This window comes from Cariama cristata, unplaced genomic scaffold, assembly GCF_000690535.1.
Source record: "Cariama cristata isolate BGI_N322 unplaced genomic scaffold, ASM69053v1 scaffold1935, whole genome shotgun sequence".
NCBI classification, from domain to species: domain Eukaryota; kingdom Metazoa; phylum Chordata; class Aves; order Cariamiformes; family Cariamidae; genus Cariama; species Cariama cristata.
Genome location: NW_009619018.1, coordinates 8,073 through 21,235, shown reverse-complemented (window position 1 = coordinate 21,235; position 13,163 = coordinate 8,073). Strand labels below are relative to the sequence as shown.

General features: G+C 41.6%; 1 protein-coding gene across 1 annotated transcript in view; it reads left to right on the top strand.

The window, feature by feature from the left end:
- The window catches only part of LOC104162351 (cytoplasmic dynein 1 intermediate chain 1), a gene marked incomplete at its 3' end in the record, with an annotated part of 136,397 nt that extends 129,522 nt beyond the window's left edge, over positions 1-6,875 (top strand). Inside the window, exons 11-13 of the mRNA XM_009701063.1 lie at positions 1,017-1,130; positions 3,924-4,057; positions 6,731-6,875. Coding sequence (XP_009699365.1) covers positions 1,017-1,130; positions 3,924-4,057; positions 6,731-6,875 — 393 coding nt within the window. The remainder of the gene's footprint in view (positions 1-1,016; positions 1,131-3,923; positions 4,058-6,730) is intronic.
- Between the last annotated feature and the right edge of the window lie 6,288 nt (positions 6,876-13,163).

Below are 13,163 nucleotides of genomic sequence, written 5' to 3'. Positions count from 1 at the left end.
CAGGAGCAAATGCTAGGTTTCTAACACTACATGGAGTTGGCTTAGAAGCTCTATAGGGATCTCTTGTAAGTTTGGTCCAAGTTTTCTTTAAATAAGGAAAGTATTAGTGAAAAGTATTTTTTCTTCCTGGAGATGGAGGTCTTCTATTCATCGGCAAAAGAGGTAGAGAAATACAATTTTTCTTTGCTTGACTCGTGTATGTCTTACCCTTAATTCAGCAGTATCACTTGTACTGGTCAGAGGAAATTAAATCTTATTGTTCAATCTGACCGATTTTTCACTCTGGAGATTGCTGAACTTGAGCCATCCCTCATATGTCACCATCAGATATCAGATGATGCTTTAGGCTCAAAATGTTACCAGGTTCCTTGGAAAAGTAATTTGCCAAGTTTCATTATTGCATACTAAGTGGAATTCAGCCTCCATGGAATGACTCTGCTATGGTGAACCAGGTGTAACACCCCAAATTTCGTCGCTCCACATTTATAATGACAGATTTAAAAGGTATATTGGCCAATGCTGGAGAATGCTGATGGACTTGTTCATGTTTTTCAGCTGGGGTACATTTGCAGATATTTAGCATGCAAGCCAAATTCTGGAAAAGTTCAAGTTTTATGCAGCTGTTTTCTTGAATAAAGTTTTCATTTTGATTCCATTTGGACAATTTGCCTCTTTCTGCTGCTTATTTTCAGTGTCAAGAACCATCAGTAGAATGATACATGTCCCTGTGGGTGAAATCTCATCCACATAATTTGGTATTTTCACAGCATTACTCAGCTGGGTTGTTTTATTATGAGGAAAATGAAACTTTGAAAACATTTCCACCTCCATAACGTACCTCTTAAAATTTAAATTAAAAAAGCCCCAAACAATTCCTATCTGGCAAAAGCTGAGTCCTGTATTTTCCAGGCATTATGTGACTACTTAATCATTCTTTAAAATAACAGATGAGACATTAGAAATTTGTTCGTGAAGATGTGGGAATGGCTCTCTGATTTCCAGTGTTGTGTTTTCAGCATCCTGTGTATTGTGTGAATGTAGTTGGAACACAGAATGCACACAATCTCATTACCGTCTCTACGGATGGCAAAATGTGCTCCTGGAGCCTGGACATGCTCTCAACTCCACAGGTGGGTTTGTTTTCACCTATACAGGGGAAAAAAGCACCTTCGGTAGAGCAGGATACCTGCTTAATGGAACATAGCTCCTAAAAGCCAAAACCTCACGTCCTATACAAACTAAAACCAATGCATGTACTTGAAAGAGTACAGCTTGCTTCCAGCAGTCTCTGCTAAGAGCCAAAACCCATTTCCGTTACCACAAATCATGTAATTATTGTAATACGTTAATACATAGGTCAGTTTCAAGTGAAAATGAAATAATCCATTTTAAAGCACAGTAATTACAGAAGTCGCCTGTGGTATAAATTGTACTTACTCTACAGCATTGTTTAACAAATACGGACTAGATTACACTGCTGCTGAACACAGCCTAGGCACTATGGGTTTCCAAGGCACACAGTCAGAAAGCTTACTTTGCTGCCTGCCTTCAGTAGCCAAAGGAACAAACAATGCAAATCAGAAGTTTCAGAACTAATTTCCCCCCTCTGGAATGTTTGCTGCTATTGTCTTTCCCCCTCACCCCCTCTCCTTTGTATCAGAAATGAAAGGAAACCCAGGAAAATTGTCCAAACCCCTAGTGATTACAATAATGGAAACTAAACAAAGAATCTGATGCTGAAAAAAGTCTATGGAAAGCATCTTTTAAGTGTTATCTTCTGGAGTAGTACATTTTCTATTGCAATGCGTCACTCATTTTTTATAAATAACTTCTTAGGAAAAAAATTTACTATAATTTTTACTAAGCATCATAAGATCTGATCTTGTTTTAAAATGTTGTGTAGAAACTCCTCTTAATGATTCCATTAATCATCAATTAATCATTCATTAATGTGCAATTACTATTGAATTATTTGCTTTTCAGTGTTGACACAAGAGGTGGGACTCCTCTATCCTAACCTTAGCCATCTAAAAGTTAGGTCTGTATCAAGTCTAAGCCAGTAATTTGAGTTCCCTTTACAGTTAATGTAGAGAGAGATGGGGCACTTCTGAAAGATGACTCATCCCATCCCAGTGTGAAATACCATTTCAGATGCCCACCCTGGGGTACAGAACTGTCAAATCTTAGGATGGAGGGGGCTTCTGGAAGGGATGGGAGTCATCCCATCTACTCCTCTACTCAAAGAGAGGCCAACTTCAAAGTTAGATCATGTTGCTAATGCTCATCTAAGGCAACAGTATGTATCTGGTAGTTCTGTCCTGCCACTATGAGAAACCAATACTCTTCTGCAGTAGAAGTTGAAGCATCTAAAATGGCCCAGATATCTATGTTTAGGCACCTGAATCACTTCCCCAGTTTCTCACTTCAAGAAGATAAATCCCACCCTTATGTATTCACTTACTGGAATACTAAATTCTGAAGCAGAGATTTGTGAACATCTCAGTTCCAGTACTTCATCTCTCAGATGGAAATTCCCTGCTCCAAAACTGGCTTTCAACAAGGATGGGAGCACACCCCACATTACACTGAAGTTTGGCACAGGGCTCATGGTGTTCTAGAGAAGAAAGTCACAGGACTTGACGTCAAGCTACGTGTGATAGATTTAAATTGGGAAGAGTGGAGTGTTGCTAACTGTGTCAGTCTGAAACTTTCCAAAGACACCGATCCAGAGCTCACGGACAGCCATGGTCTAGGTGCTGGGAGGAGAGAGTTCACCACAGTATCTGGCCGTGTCTCCACAGAGACACTAAATGATGATTTCACCTCAGAAAATTTTCACATAAATATGTGATCCACAGGTGCTCTGCCAATGCATTTTCCAGGTGTCATTTTGCCTTTGTAGTAGAACCAAATGTATTTCAAAGAAAAGTGTAAACCAAGCAAAAGTATTTCTCTATGGATTTACAGCCCTCTCCTCTCACAGGGATGCCCACTTTCTTTAACTACAACCAAAAGCCCTTCTGAGAAAAATGCTACAGGCTTTGGCCCTAGAAGAATAGCAGCTTAGACATTTTAAACACAGAAAACATATCCACTTAAATAGCTAAAAATGAAAATTGCTAAATCATTCAGCCCCTTTGTGGATTCTTGGGTTACACCATTTAGGCTGAACAACCAAAAAGTTGTGCAAAAACTGCTCAAAGCATACGTATCTTGCAATGGCCACAAACTGTTCATGCTGGTTGTACTTGCAATAGCAAAAATGGGCATGCTGATTTACTTTGAAATATAACTACTGAATGAAAAAAGAAAATATGCTTGCTGGTTTGTAGCTTGATGGTGGAGTCTGGAGGGAGTGTTTATGATTACCTCAGAAAATCCCTGAAATGTAATGCTTAGAATCGTGGTAGTGACAGGACCCCAACTTTTTAATTTTGTTCTGCAACGGGACAAATGGCACCATCTGATAAATGCCTCAGGTGCACACGATATTACACATGTTTCCAAAAATGTTTGTAAATAGATGAGTATTGCATGTTTTATTAGAGCCTGGGGCTAGCAAGTGTAACCATTAAGGTATTATCTTTAGTTTCTGCACTGTTAGATTTTAAATTCTCACCTGTCATCTCTGCCTGATTTAAGATGACGTAGCAAAGACCAGTGCCTTCCAGCCACTCTCAAACGTGTGACAGACAGCGGCGGGGATGGCAGGAGCACTGCATCCTAGTTTGTGACATTGCATCTTCTTGCAACATCCTATGTAGAAACCAAATTCCTGTGGCTGGGTCAAATCATTTCTTCTTCCCCTCCTGCTACCCTGTGTAACAGTAACATTTAAAAATTAATTAGAAAAAAAAAAAAAACAAAAACCTGGCCAAATAACAGGATGATCGCAGAATAATAACAAAGACCTGTTTTGGTAGGAGAGCATGGAGCTGGTGTACAATAAGTCCAAACCAGTGGCAGTTACAGGAATGGCTTTCCCAACCGGAGATGTCAATAACTTTGTCGTTGGCAGTGAAGAGGGAACAGTCTACACAGCCTGTCGTCATGGAAGGTGATGTTCAGCATTTTGTACTTAAATAACATTGTATACCTGCGTTGGTGTGAGGTAGCCAAGTGTTTGTGGAGAGTGTTTCATGTTTTTTCTCTTGGATCAACAGTGTTTGTACGGTTCTACAGTACAGGAGTCGCCTGACTTTGAGCATCAGTGCTACAGCCTGTTATACAGAGGTAGTTGCCTCAGGCAACTTGCATAGTTGGTGGGGAGGAACAACTGCTCCTAGGTTGGATTTCCTTTACCTTTTTCAGACATCTGCCTGAAGAGGAGATGACTGGGACCTCAGAAATGCCTCTTTCTCACCCATGAGGTGAGATGGAGGTCTAGATAGCTACCTGAGATGTAGGTATCTATGTCTCAGCAGGTCTAATCAGGCCCTAGGAGTTTTGTTACAGGGTAACCAGGCCTAAACCACTCATAAGAGATGGTAATCCGCTTTATTTTTTACCATCCTCAGCTCCATCTTCAGTTTCCATAGGCATATGTCAGAGAAAAGCCACCATGGGCACACGTGCATGTGAGAAAGAGAGCATGCGTGTCCCAACGCAAGGCCATGCAGCACCGGGTATTCCCACACAGCCCTGCAGGCTGCATCCGTGCAGCCAGGCTAGAGACTGAGCCCTGCTGGCCCCTGCTCTTGGTGGGCAATTTAGACATGCCCACCCTCTCCAGGAGGGCGAGAGGGTTTTGTTGTACAGCCAGGAGCCATGCCACACTGTTTGCCCTCAGTCTGGGCTGATGCCTGGTTTATTTGCTAACGTGGCCATAGCCGCAGTGTGCCACGCGGGTACGCGAGCTCTGGCTGATCCGCTCTCGAGGCTGGTACCCTGTGCTCTCTCATGCATGGTGGTCATATCCCTTCCTCGCATAACCCAGGCTGTAGTTCAATACTGCAGGTTCCTTTTTTTTTGCACCCCGTTAATCTGCAGGAAGCTAGCGTGCTCTGTTAGCTTCTGGTAGTTGTTTCATCCTCTGGGATGCTTGAAAAGCTTTTGTAAAGAACACACTTTTTTTCACTGGTAGATTTAAAGCTTAGCCCTGTACTTTAATAGTTTGCAATATTCTCTGAATTCATATTTTATCATATTCTGTGTTTCTGTTGACCAAATGGATATTGATACATTGCTTTAAGATTGTAAGGCTTCTATTACACATTCCTAATGATGTACAAATACTGTTTTACATATATTTTGTTCAATATAATTTTTATTTTAGCCTGGCCACTGACAGTATTGCAAAATTGTGTCTATTTAGGTATTATACTTACAGGCTGCGTGGCAGCTGATGGTGTGAATTAGCCGTAGGCTGCTAGGTTAAGTAAAGCATACCCAAGGGCATTTCTCACTTCTGATCTTTCAGACATGCCTAGTTTGTTCCTCACAAGAGGAGGAAGGTGCCAGATCCTCTTGTTAGCCTGCCTTTTTAGCAAACCTTCTGCTGACCATCAGCAAATGCACTTCTTTTCTGCTCCTGCCTATCTTTCCTAGAGCTTTTTGCTATCATCCCCGTTTTATTTCCAGAGGCTCCTGTGTCCTTCAGCCCAGCACAGTGGAAAGCCGTATGTTATTCTAGAAAAAGGTGTGTCAAAGCACAGGAGATACACAAGGTGTTCTCAGTGCTCCAGAACTCCCCTTATCCCACCAACTACATGGCAGACAGATGGGGATGAAATAAGAGGTATGCTTTGTACGCAGCACTGCAGAGGCACTGCAGAACTCAGCCCCAGCTCCAGCACACACTGCGACGTCTGGCAGGGGAGCCTAAGTGAGGCCACATGGTCACGGTCAACAGGAAAGGTGAGGGGACACCACGGTAGCAATGTGAGGGATCAGTTTCCTCCAGTGCAGCTCCTCATCTCTTTGGGTACGCTGTATTCACACTGGCATAGGGCTGGCAGACATGTCAGAGCTGTGGCTATCTTTAATGTATTTTCTTCCATTGGCAATTTTTCTATAATGTAACTAAAAGGGTAATTTCATGATTCCCCTTTCTGTATATGCTGTGAGACAGCACTGACAACTGATCTGGTGTCATTTGCTTCCAGAAAGAAGAAAACTCTGCACATTCTCTCTTACATGGTGTTGTATTTTTCCTTCCTACTAGCTATTCTAGCCTCAGGCCGATGAAATGCACATCTCCCCTTGTTCAGAGTAATGACTTTATGATACATGATCACAGGAACAGTTTCTTCACTTTTTGTGAAAAAAGATTTTCTTCCTAGTGACTTGATTGATTTCTGTGGAAAGTTATTTTAGATATTTAAGAGAAAAAGAATTGTTCATGATAAGTCATTAACATATTTGCATTTTTATTTTAATGGTTATTCCGTGTGGTAATGGCTTACTCAGAGGCATAAGCTATAGTACAATTAGAATTTAGAATTATTTTATAATTATACATAAATGTTATTTCAAGCTACAGTAGTAGACAGTGTATGTAAAAGTGAATAAGGCAAGTCTTCAGAACTAGGAGAAAGTCTTCCTGGGCTGGATTCTGAGCATTAGTTGTGCCCACAGGAGTAAACCTCTGCAGGCAAAGGCCTTAATGAGAGAGATTTACAGATTAAATGGAACTTTAAAAGGAAACAGGAACCTAAGAGTAAAGAAAAATTATGTTAAATCATCACATGTTAAATCACTCTCTGAAGTCAAATGTCTGTTCTTCCTGCAGTAAAGCTGGCATTGGTGAAATTTTTGAAGGCCACCAAGGACCCGTCACAGGAATCAATTGTCACATGGCAGTGGGTCCAATTGACTTTTCCCATCTCTTTGTCACATCATCATTTGACTGGACAGTCAAGTTGTGGACCACAAAGGTGAGAAATCCAAGCTGGGGTGGGATTGTGGGATGCTACTTGTAAAAATGCTGTTGTCTGAAATGTATCAATATTGTCTATATCAAGTCCTAAGAATCAGTTAATTGAAAGGCTGTGCTTAGAATAGGTGTAGTGATAAAATTATAAGTAAAATATGTACCTAGTGTAACTGTGTCAGCTATATTCACCCTGGAGCATACCCTGCTCTTTAAAGGTAGCTTCAGCTGGGCTGCACTTCAGTATTAACCCTAGTGCTGAGCAATTTCACTAGGCAAGGAGGTTAGGATGTCTTGTACTGTAAGGCATCAAACAATCCATCCAGCACTCCTTCCACAGGCTAAATTGCAAGGCTAATACTCTGCACCGTGGTAGTGCAGCAGCAGAAACACTTTCTTCTGATGAAGCAACAGGGGAGGCACAAGTACAACTTAATGCTATCAACATCACTTGTGAAATTCACAGCTGTAGGAGGTTGTGATAGCCAAAAAGTATATATTGTCCCAGTGACATTAGACACTGATGGCTGGAAGCAGGGAGGAAATATATGCTGGAACGTACATTCATGACCACCATGGACCTGTTGCTGACTGCTCTATGGGCATGTCCCCATGACCTCTTACAGCAAGAGCACTATGAACAGCAGAAATGAATACACAGTGCTGTGAAGCTTTGAAACCCCAACACCCCGTAGAACTGTATGAATATACGGTAATGACAGCACAAGTGAAAGCTGTGGGATAAACTAAACAGACCAACCTGTTTCATGCACAGGCTGAGTAAACCAGGAGACTGAGAGGTAAAATTCAAATTATAGTCATCTAAACAGTTATTTTTGTCATACATCAGAGTAGCAAACTGCCTTCCGAAGGCCAGGCTTTTGTCTTAACTGTGTTCTTATGCCTGTGTTTTGTTCACATCTTGAGCTGTGCCTGGCAGAGTTCCAGTACTGGAAGCTGACCCCAGTCAGGAAGTATCTCAGCATGTGTTCCTCCAAAACATCAGGTCTTGGAGATGCTAGGACAGATGCACACCAAATGTAAATACAGAAGTGATCAGAAGGGCTCATGTGACAGCCTTGTGCTGGAAACAGAAGCACAGTTACCTCGATAATAGTTTGAACCACCTTCCATAGTAGCTTCACAATGCATTTGTTAATGGCCTGATCCAATGTGCATGTAAATTAACAGGTATCTTTTCCTGATCAACAGTCACCACAGATGAGAGTTTTGTCTTGAGCGTTACATATTAGGAAACTCGTTATAAGAAAAGTGTATGACTTACCTAATTCACATGTAACCATATGTATCAGTGAACCCAGCCTTAACCAATGCAGACGCGGTCCAGGGGAGTGGTCATGGGCAGGCTCGAATGGGTCTGGGATGGGTCCTAGGTGGTAAATATTAGAAAGGGCTGCAGGATAACCAAGTGATGGAGAGCGGAGAGCTAAGGTGTTAGCTGGTTGGGGCTGGCTAGGCTGTTTGGTGTCTGAGATAAAGGAGTCCTGGACAGTGGTAACTGGTGGCGAGGGAATATTGGAGGGTTGAAGCTGATGCTCAGTAAGGGGAAAAGAATTTGTGAGGACTGGGGGGAAGATGAAAGGCGGGTACTGAACTTTAAACATACAGGTCCAGGAAAGTTTAGGATGAATATCTGACACTCAGCTTGAGGTTGAATATGGCAATAAGGTTCTCATCCATCTGCAGCTTAAATGAAATTATAATAAGGGATAATAAAGCCTGATTTTAAACTCCTGGGATTTTAGAAGTTAGCAGTAACACTAACACAGCATATTTTGGGCACAAAGACACTGCAGTTAGCAGTACACAGTTATCCTTGCGGAAGAATTCAATGCCAAAATGGTTAGGTCAGCTTCTGTCAGTTTTCAAAGAACCAAACCATTTAAAGTTCTACTATCTATCAAGCTGTGGCTCATCTGGCAAGAGGAGCTTCCTGAGAAAGCTATTTGACCTAACTGATGTGAGCTGTGACATGCATGTGACATACCACAGCACCACTCAGAGCTGGAAGCCACTTTGCTGTATGGGATTGCTTGCTCTCTTCTGGAGGAGGTTTGATCCAGGCTGCTGCACTGCCAGCCACTGCCCTGTGAAGACATCCTCTGAGACACTAGATAAGTTCTTGAACTGTGATGAATGTTTTCTTTTTCTTCCAATTTGACTCCAGTGGAAGTTTATTTCCATACTATCTGGATAATTCTCTTGGCTGGAGCTATTACATATTTATGGCTGTCTTTGTTCAGTTCCCATAGCCAGGCCCCGGTCAATCAGTGGGCTTTGAATAAACCCATCAGCATGTTTGATTCTCTGAAAAAAATAGCAGATTGATAGGAAGCATTGAGTGCTACTGCTGGTTTATGAGAGTTTACTCCGAATTGGTTTATTCCTTTGTTTTCTTATTTGTGAATTTAATCTCTCTATCAACATCCAGTGATGTATTGCTTTCCTGTTTCTACCAGTGTTGTCTACGTAATCCTGTACACATTATCCTCTTTGGTCATGAAATTCAATTCCTTTCTGTTTCACAGGTTCAAAGTCAATGTCCAATTGTAAAGTGAACCGTAAAAGCTCTGTGTTTATATTGTCTATTGATGTTGCGTAGCACCCTGGGCTGCTTACAAGAAAGGCACTTTCATAGCAGGCATTTGACTGATGGATTGAAAGCACCATCTCCCTTAAAAAGTCTGGCTTGACATTTTATAATCTGTTTTTGTGGTTAACACATTTTCTATCCAAAGGCAGTTCAACCAGGTGACTGAGAATAAGTTTTCACTAACAGAAGAATGAAGGTTTTGTAGATAACACTAATACAAGGTTCACATTATCAGCCATCACTTTAGTCAATAATTAGATCCCTGGGTGAATAGTAAGCAACCAGAAGCAACAGGAAAAGAAATGGAATTTGCGAAGATAGTCACTTGATAGGCAGGGCATTACCTGGTTCCTGATGAAGTCAATAGGGCTTTCACCTTGAATTCATGCTACACCATGTGAGCAAGTCTTGGATGCAGAACTGTCAAAGGGAAGTCCTGATGTGAAGTGTCTGCGGAGGTCTGCCCTTAATTAGGTATTGTCTGTAGGATGCTTTGAAGAGGTAAAGTGCTAAGTGGAAATGCTAAGTGTTGTTAATTAATTAAGCACTAATCCTCATGAATGAATAGCATGAGGTTAAACAATGAAATGTAAGTATTGTTATTATTACAGCAATTGCTGTTTGGAGTGTGAATTTTTAGCTATGGTGTCAAGGGACAGGAGCTAGCTTGGAATAGCTAAAGTGTAGCAAAACATAAGCTAGTTTCAGCTAAAGCCTGGAAAATGGCTTGTTTGCTGCTGAGGGAGTTAATAAACGTCTGGATAGAGAGCTGGATTTTGTTAGTTCTTTCATCCTTCACATATCTCCTTCATCTCTTATCCTTCCATAGAGGGGAGGTGCTAATGACTGTTTTTCTCCTCTTGCATCTATGCCTAAGTCATGCTCAGATGGGCAGTTGACTAGAAGAGAGATTGGAATAACTTTAACAGCATTGCTGTATCCCCATCCATCCTTATCTCCCTCTTTGCTTAATGTTTAAGTAATGGTGGTGAGTGCCATAATGAGGAAGGACAGAGGTGAGCAGACTGGTAGTAGGATCACCATATAACCATGAGCAAGGACTAACTGAGCCAGAGGACATGTGTGCCTTCAGTGACAGACTACCTGCTTTTGTGTCCATGCTCAGTTTTGCCTTACTAGTGTGTGCATCAATGGCAGCTCCTTCCTAGTCGCTCTCCTTTGTCTTCTCTTTCTTATGTTCTTCACATGCTGCTCTTCTCTTTTTGTGTCCTATGTTGTTCCAGTCTGCAGTCTGTTGTGCTTTCTGAGAAACCACATTTTAAACAGCAAAAATTCACATCTCTATGCTATGTGCCTTCACGTACATTTCTGTACCTTCAAGATCTTATGCCCATCTGTTTGATGATTATCTTGGTATAACCCAGTCCTCCTGACTCTTGGAGTAAATTATTTTACCTTGCACTTTCATACCTACCTTACTATCAGCATATAACTTCAAACTCCACTGGTTTCAATTTGGTCTAGAGGTTGAACACTGTCTCCTCAGAGGTCAAGCTGAAGCCTGTCACTAGAACAATGTAAAGAAGCGGGGGGGGGGATGTTGCTAAAGATAGGTACCTCTGCCCCCTGCAATCCCCTTCCCCAAAAGCCTGGCTGATAGGATCTGATAGGATCAACTTGATAGACCAAACTTACTGTGATGGAAAATGGCATAGCAGAATGGATCAGAGCATTACATGATTGTGTGGATTAGTCAGCAAGAAAACAGTGCACTCATGAATGGGCAATTTTTAAAGGTTGCTAAAATAACAGGGTCAGGATATCACTTTTTTTAAGATTAAGAGCTTACTATTTTTTACATTACAAATACCATGTATCAAGATATCTAGTTACTGGCTCAGATTTTTTTCTAGTATAATTTCAACCACATTAAGTGGGTGAGTGAGAGCCTCTTGTGTTATACATAGCATTGCCTGAAGTTAAAGATCCAAATAGAAATGTAGTCAAACATGTAGTCATGATAAAAGGACAGTAAACTTAGTGAACTATTACAATAACTTGAATTCTCCCTCATAAAAATTCTTTTAACTGTAGTTGGAAATGCTGGAGTCAACGACTTGATTTAGTGAAGTCCCGTGGCAGGTAACTAGAGTGGATCACAGACTAGAGACAGTGCTTAATGGTATATAGCGTTCCCCTGCCTTATGGAAGATGTTCCAATTCCAGTGAATATGCAATTATTTATGAAGAGTGTAGGAGCTCCACGAGAGTATCCTGTAAGCCAGTGGTTTGGGCACCAAGCCACGCTGCAAAGGTCTACCTGAGTAGGACTGGAACATGTGTCTTCCCTAAGGGGAGAAAGTGCTGTGATGATCTTGCCATTTTGCTCTGAGCCGTATCTTGTGCCTATGAACAACACTGGTTTCACCGCAAGTAGGATATTCTCAGAGTAAAGCTTTGATTTTAATGTGCTGACACTTCCTGATGAAAACCAGTTTTGTCCACTTGAGGCCAGCCCTATTTCTCCAGCTTGTAACAGGATCAGACACGTCTCCGACAGTGAAATGGACTGCTGAAATGCAGAGGTTACTCATGTACCTTATCTTGCACACACTTAAGTGTAGATTAGTGAAATTTAGAAAGTAGCAGTACTTTCAGTCTTGAACCTGTTCATTCTTAATGTTATTTTCTAAGCTTTCCTAAATCCTTTGGGCCATATTCAGTCTTCTCACATTAGCACATGAGGCATTTTAGATGACTTTTACTGCATATGAAGTTAGATCCTCCTGGATCCTTTATTATATAGGGCTTCCATACTTTGGTTTCTTATGGAGCCACTGGAAAGAAGTAATTGCAATACATATATGAGACATCTCTTGGAGGTACCACCATTACTTCCCACCACTGACTATACAGGAGCCCAAGTCTGGCAGATAGTCAGTTGTAGCTTTTGATGGCTTTCTTGCATATGGACAGCCTCAGGTCATATCTACACTGGCAGATGTGGCAGCACTTCTGAGCTCCTGGGGCTCTCTTCTTATTCTAGCTTCTCCCAAACCACTACCAGGAGGGAATCACTTTTTTTTTTATCCCACGCCACACACACAGGGCTATTCCTTGATTCTGCAGCCAGAAAAGCTAGGATACAAGCAGAAGAAAGCTAGGGTGTGCTCTGAGCAGATGCTAAATCAAACTATTAGGGATGTCAGGACCTCTGGCTTTCTGCACCTACCACCCCACTGAATCTGGATGCAATCTGCACCTGTCTTCAGAGCCATGGTGGATGATCTCAAAAGGGCCCAGAGAGTTTAGGGAGGCATGAGAAATAACATCAAGAAGAAAAAGAGGAAAAGAAACAATGTACTGTGAGGTAGACCAAAACTGTAGTCTATTTTGGGAGTAGGTGGACTGAATACAGACAGTTCTTCCTATTTTCTTCTCTCTGTGGAATCCTTTACTACTCCTCCCTCCCACTGATTTTGGTGGGGCTCAAATGTCTATCTCAGGGGACGATTTCACTCCTCTTACTTTGGATACCTGGCCAGAATGGTCCCCCTCACTGCTGCATCACAACATGGAGCTCCTTCTTGACTCTGCTCATAAGGCAATGACCTTCCTTTGACAACACTGCATTTCTGGTGCAGGCTTTTCTCTTTGATAAAAGCAATTTAAATGATCAATCTGATTAATCACTGTTCAAATGCTAATTTTATCTCA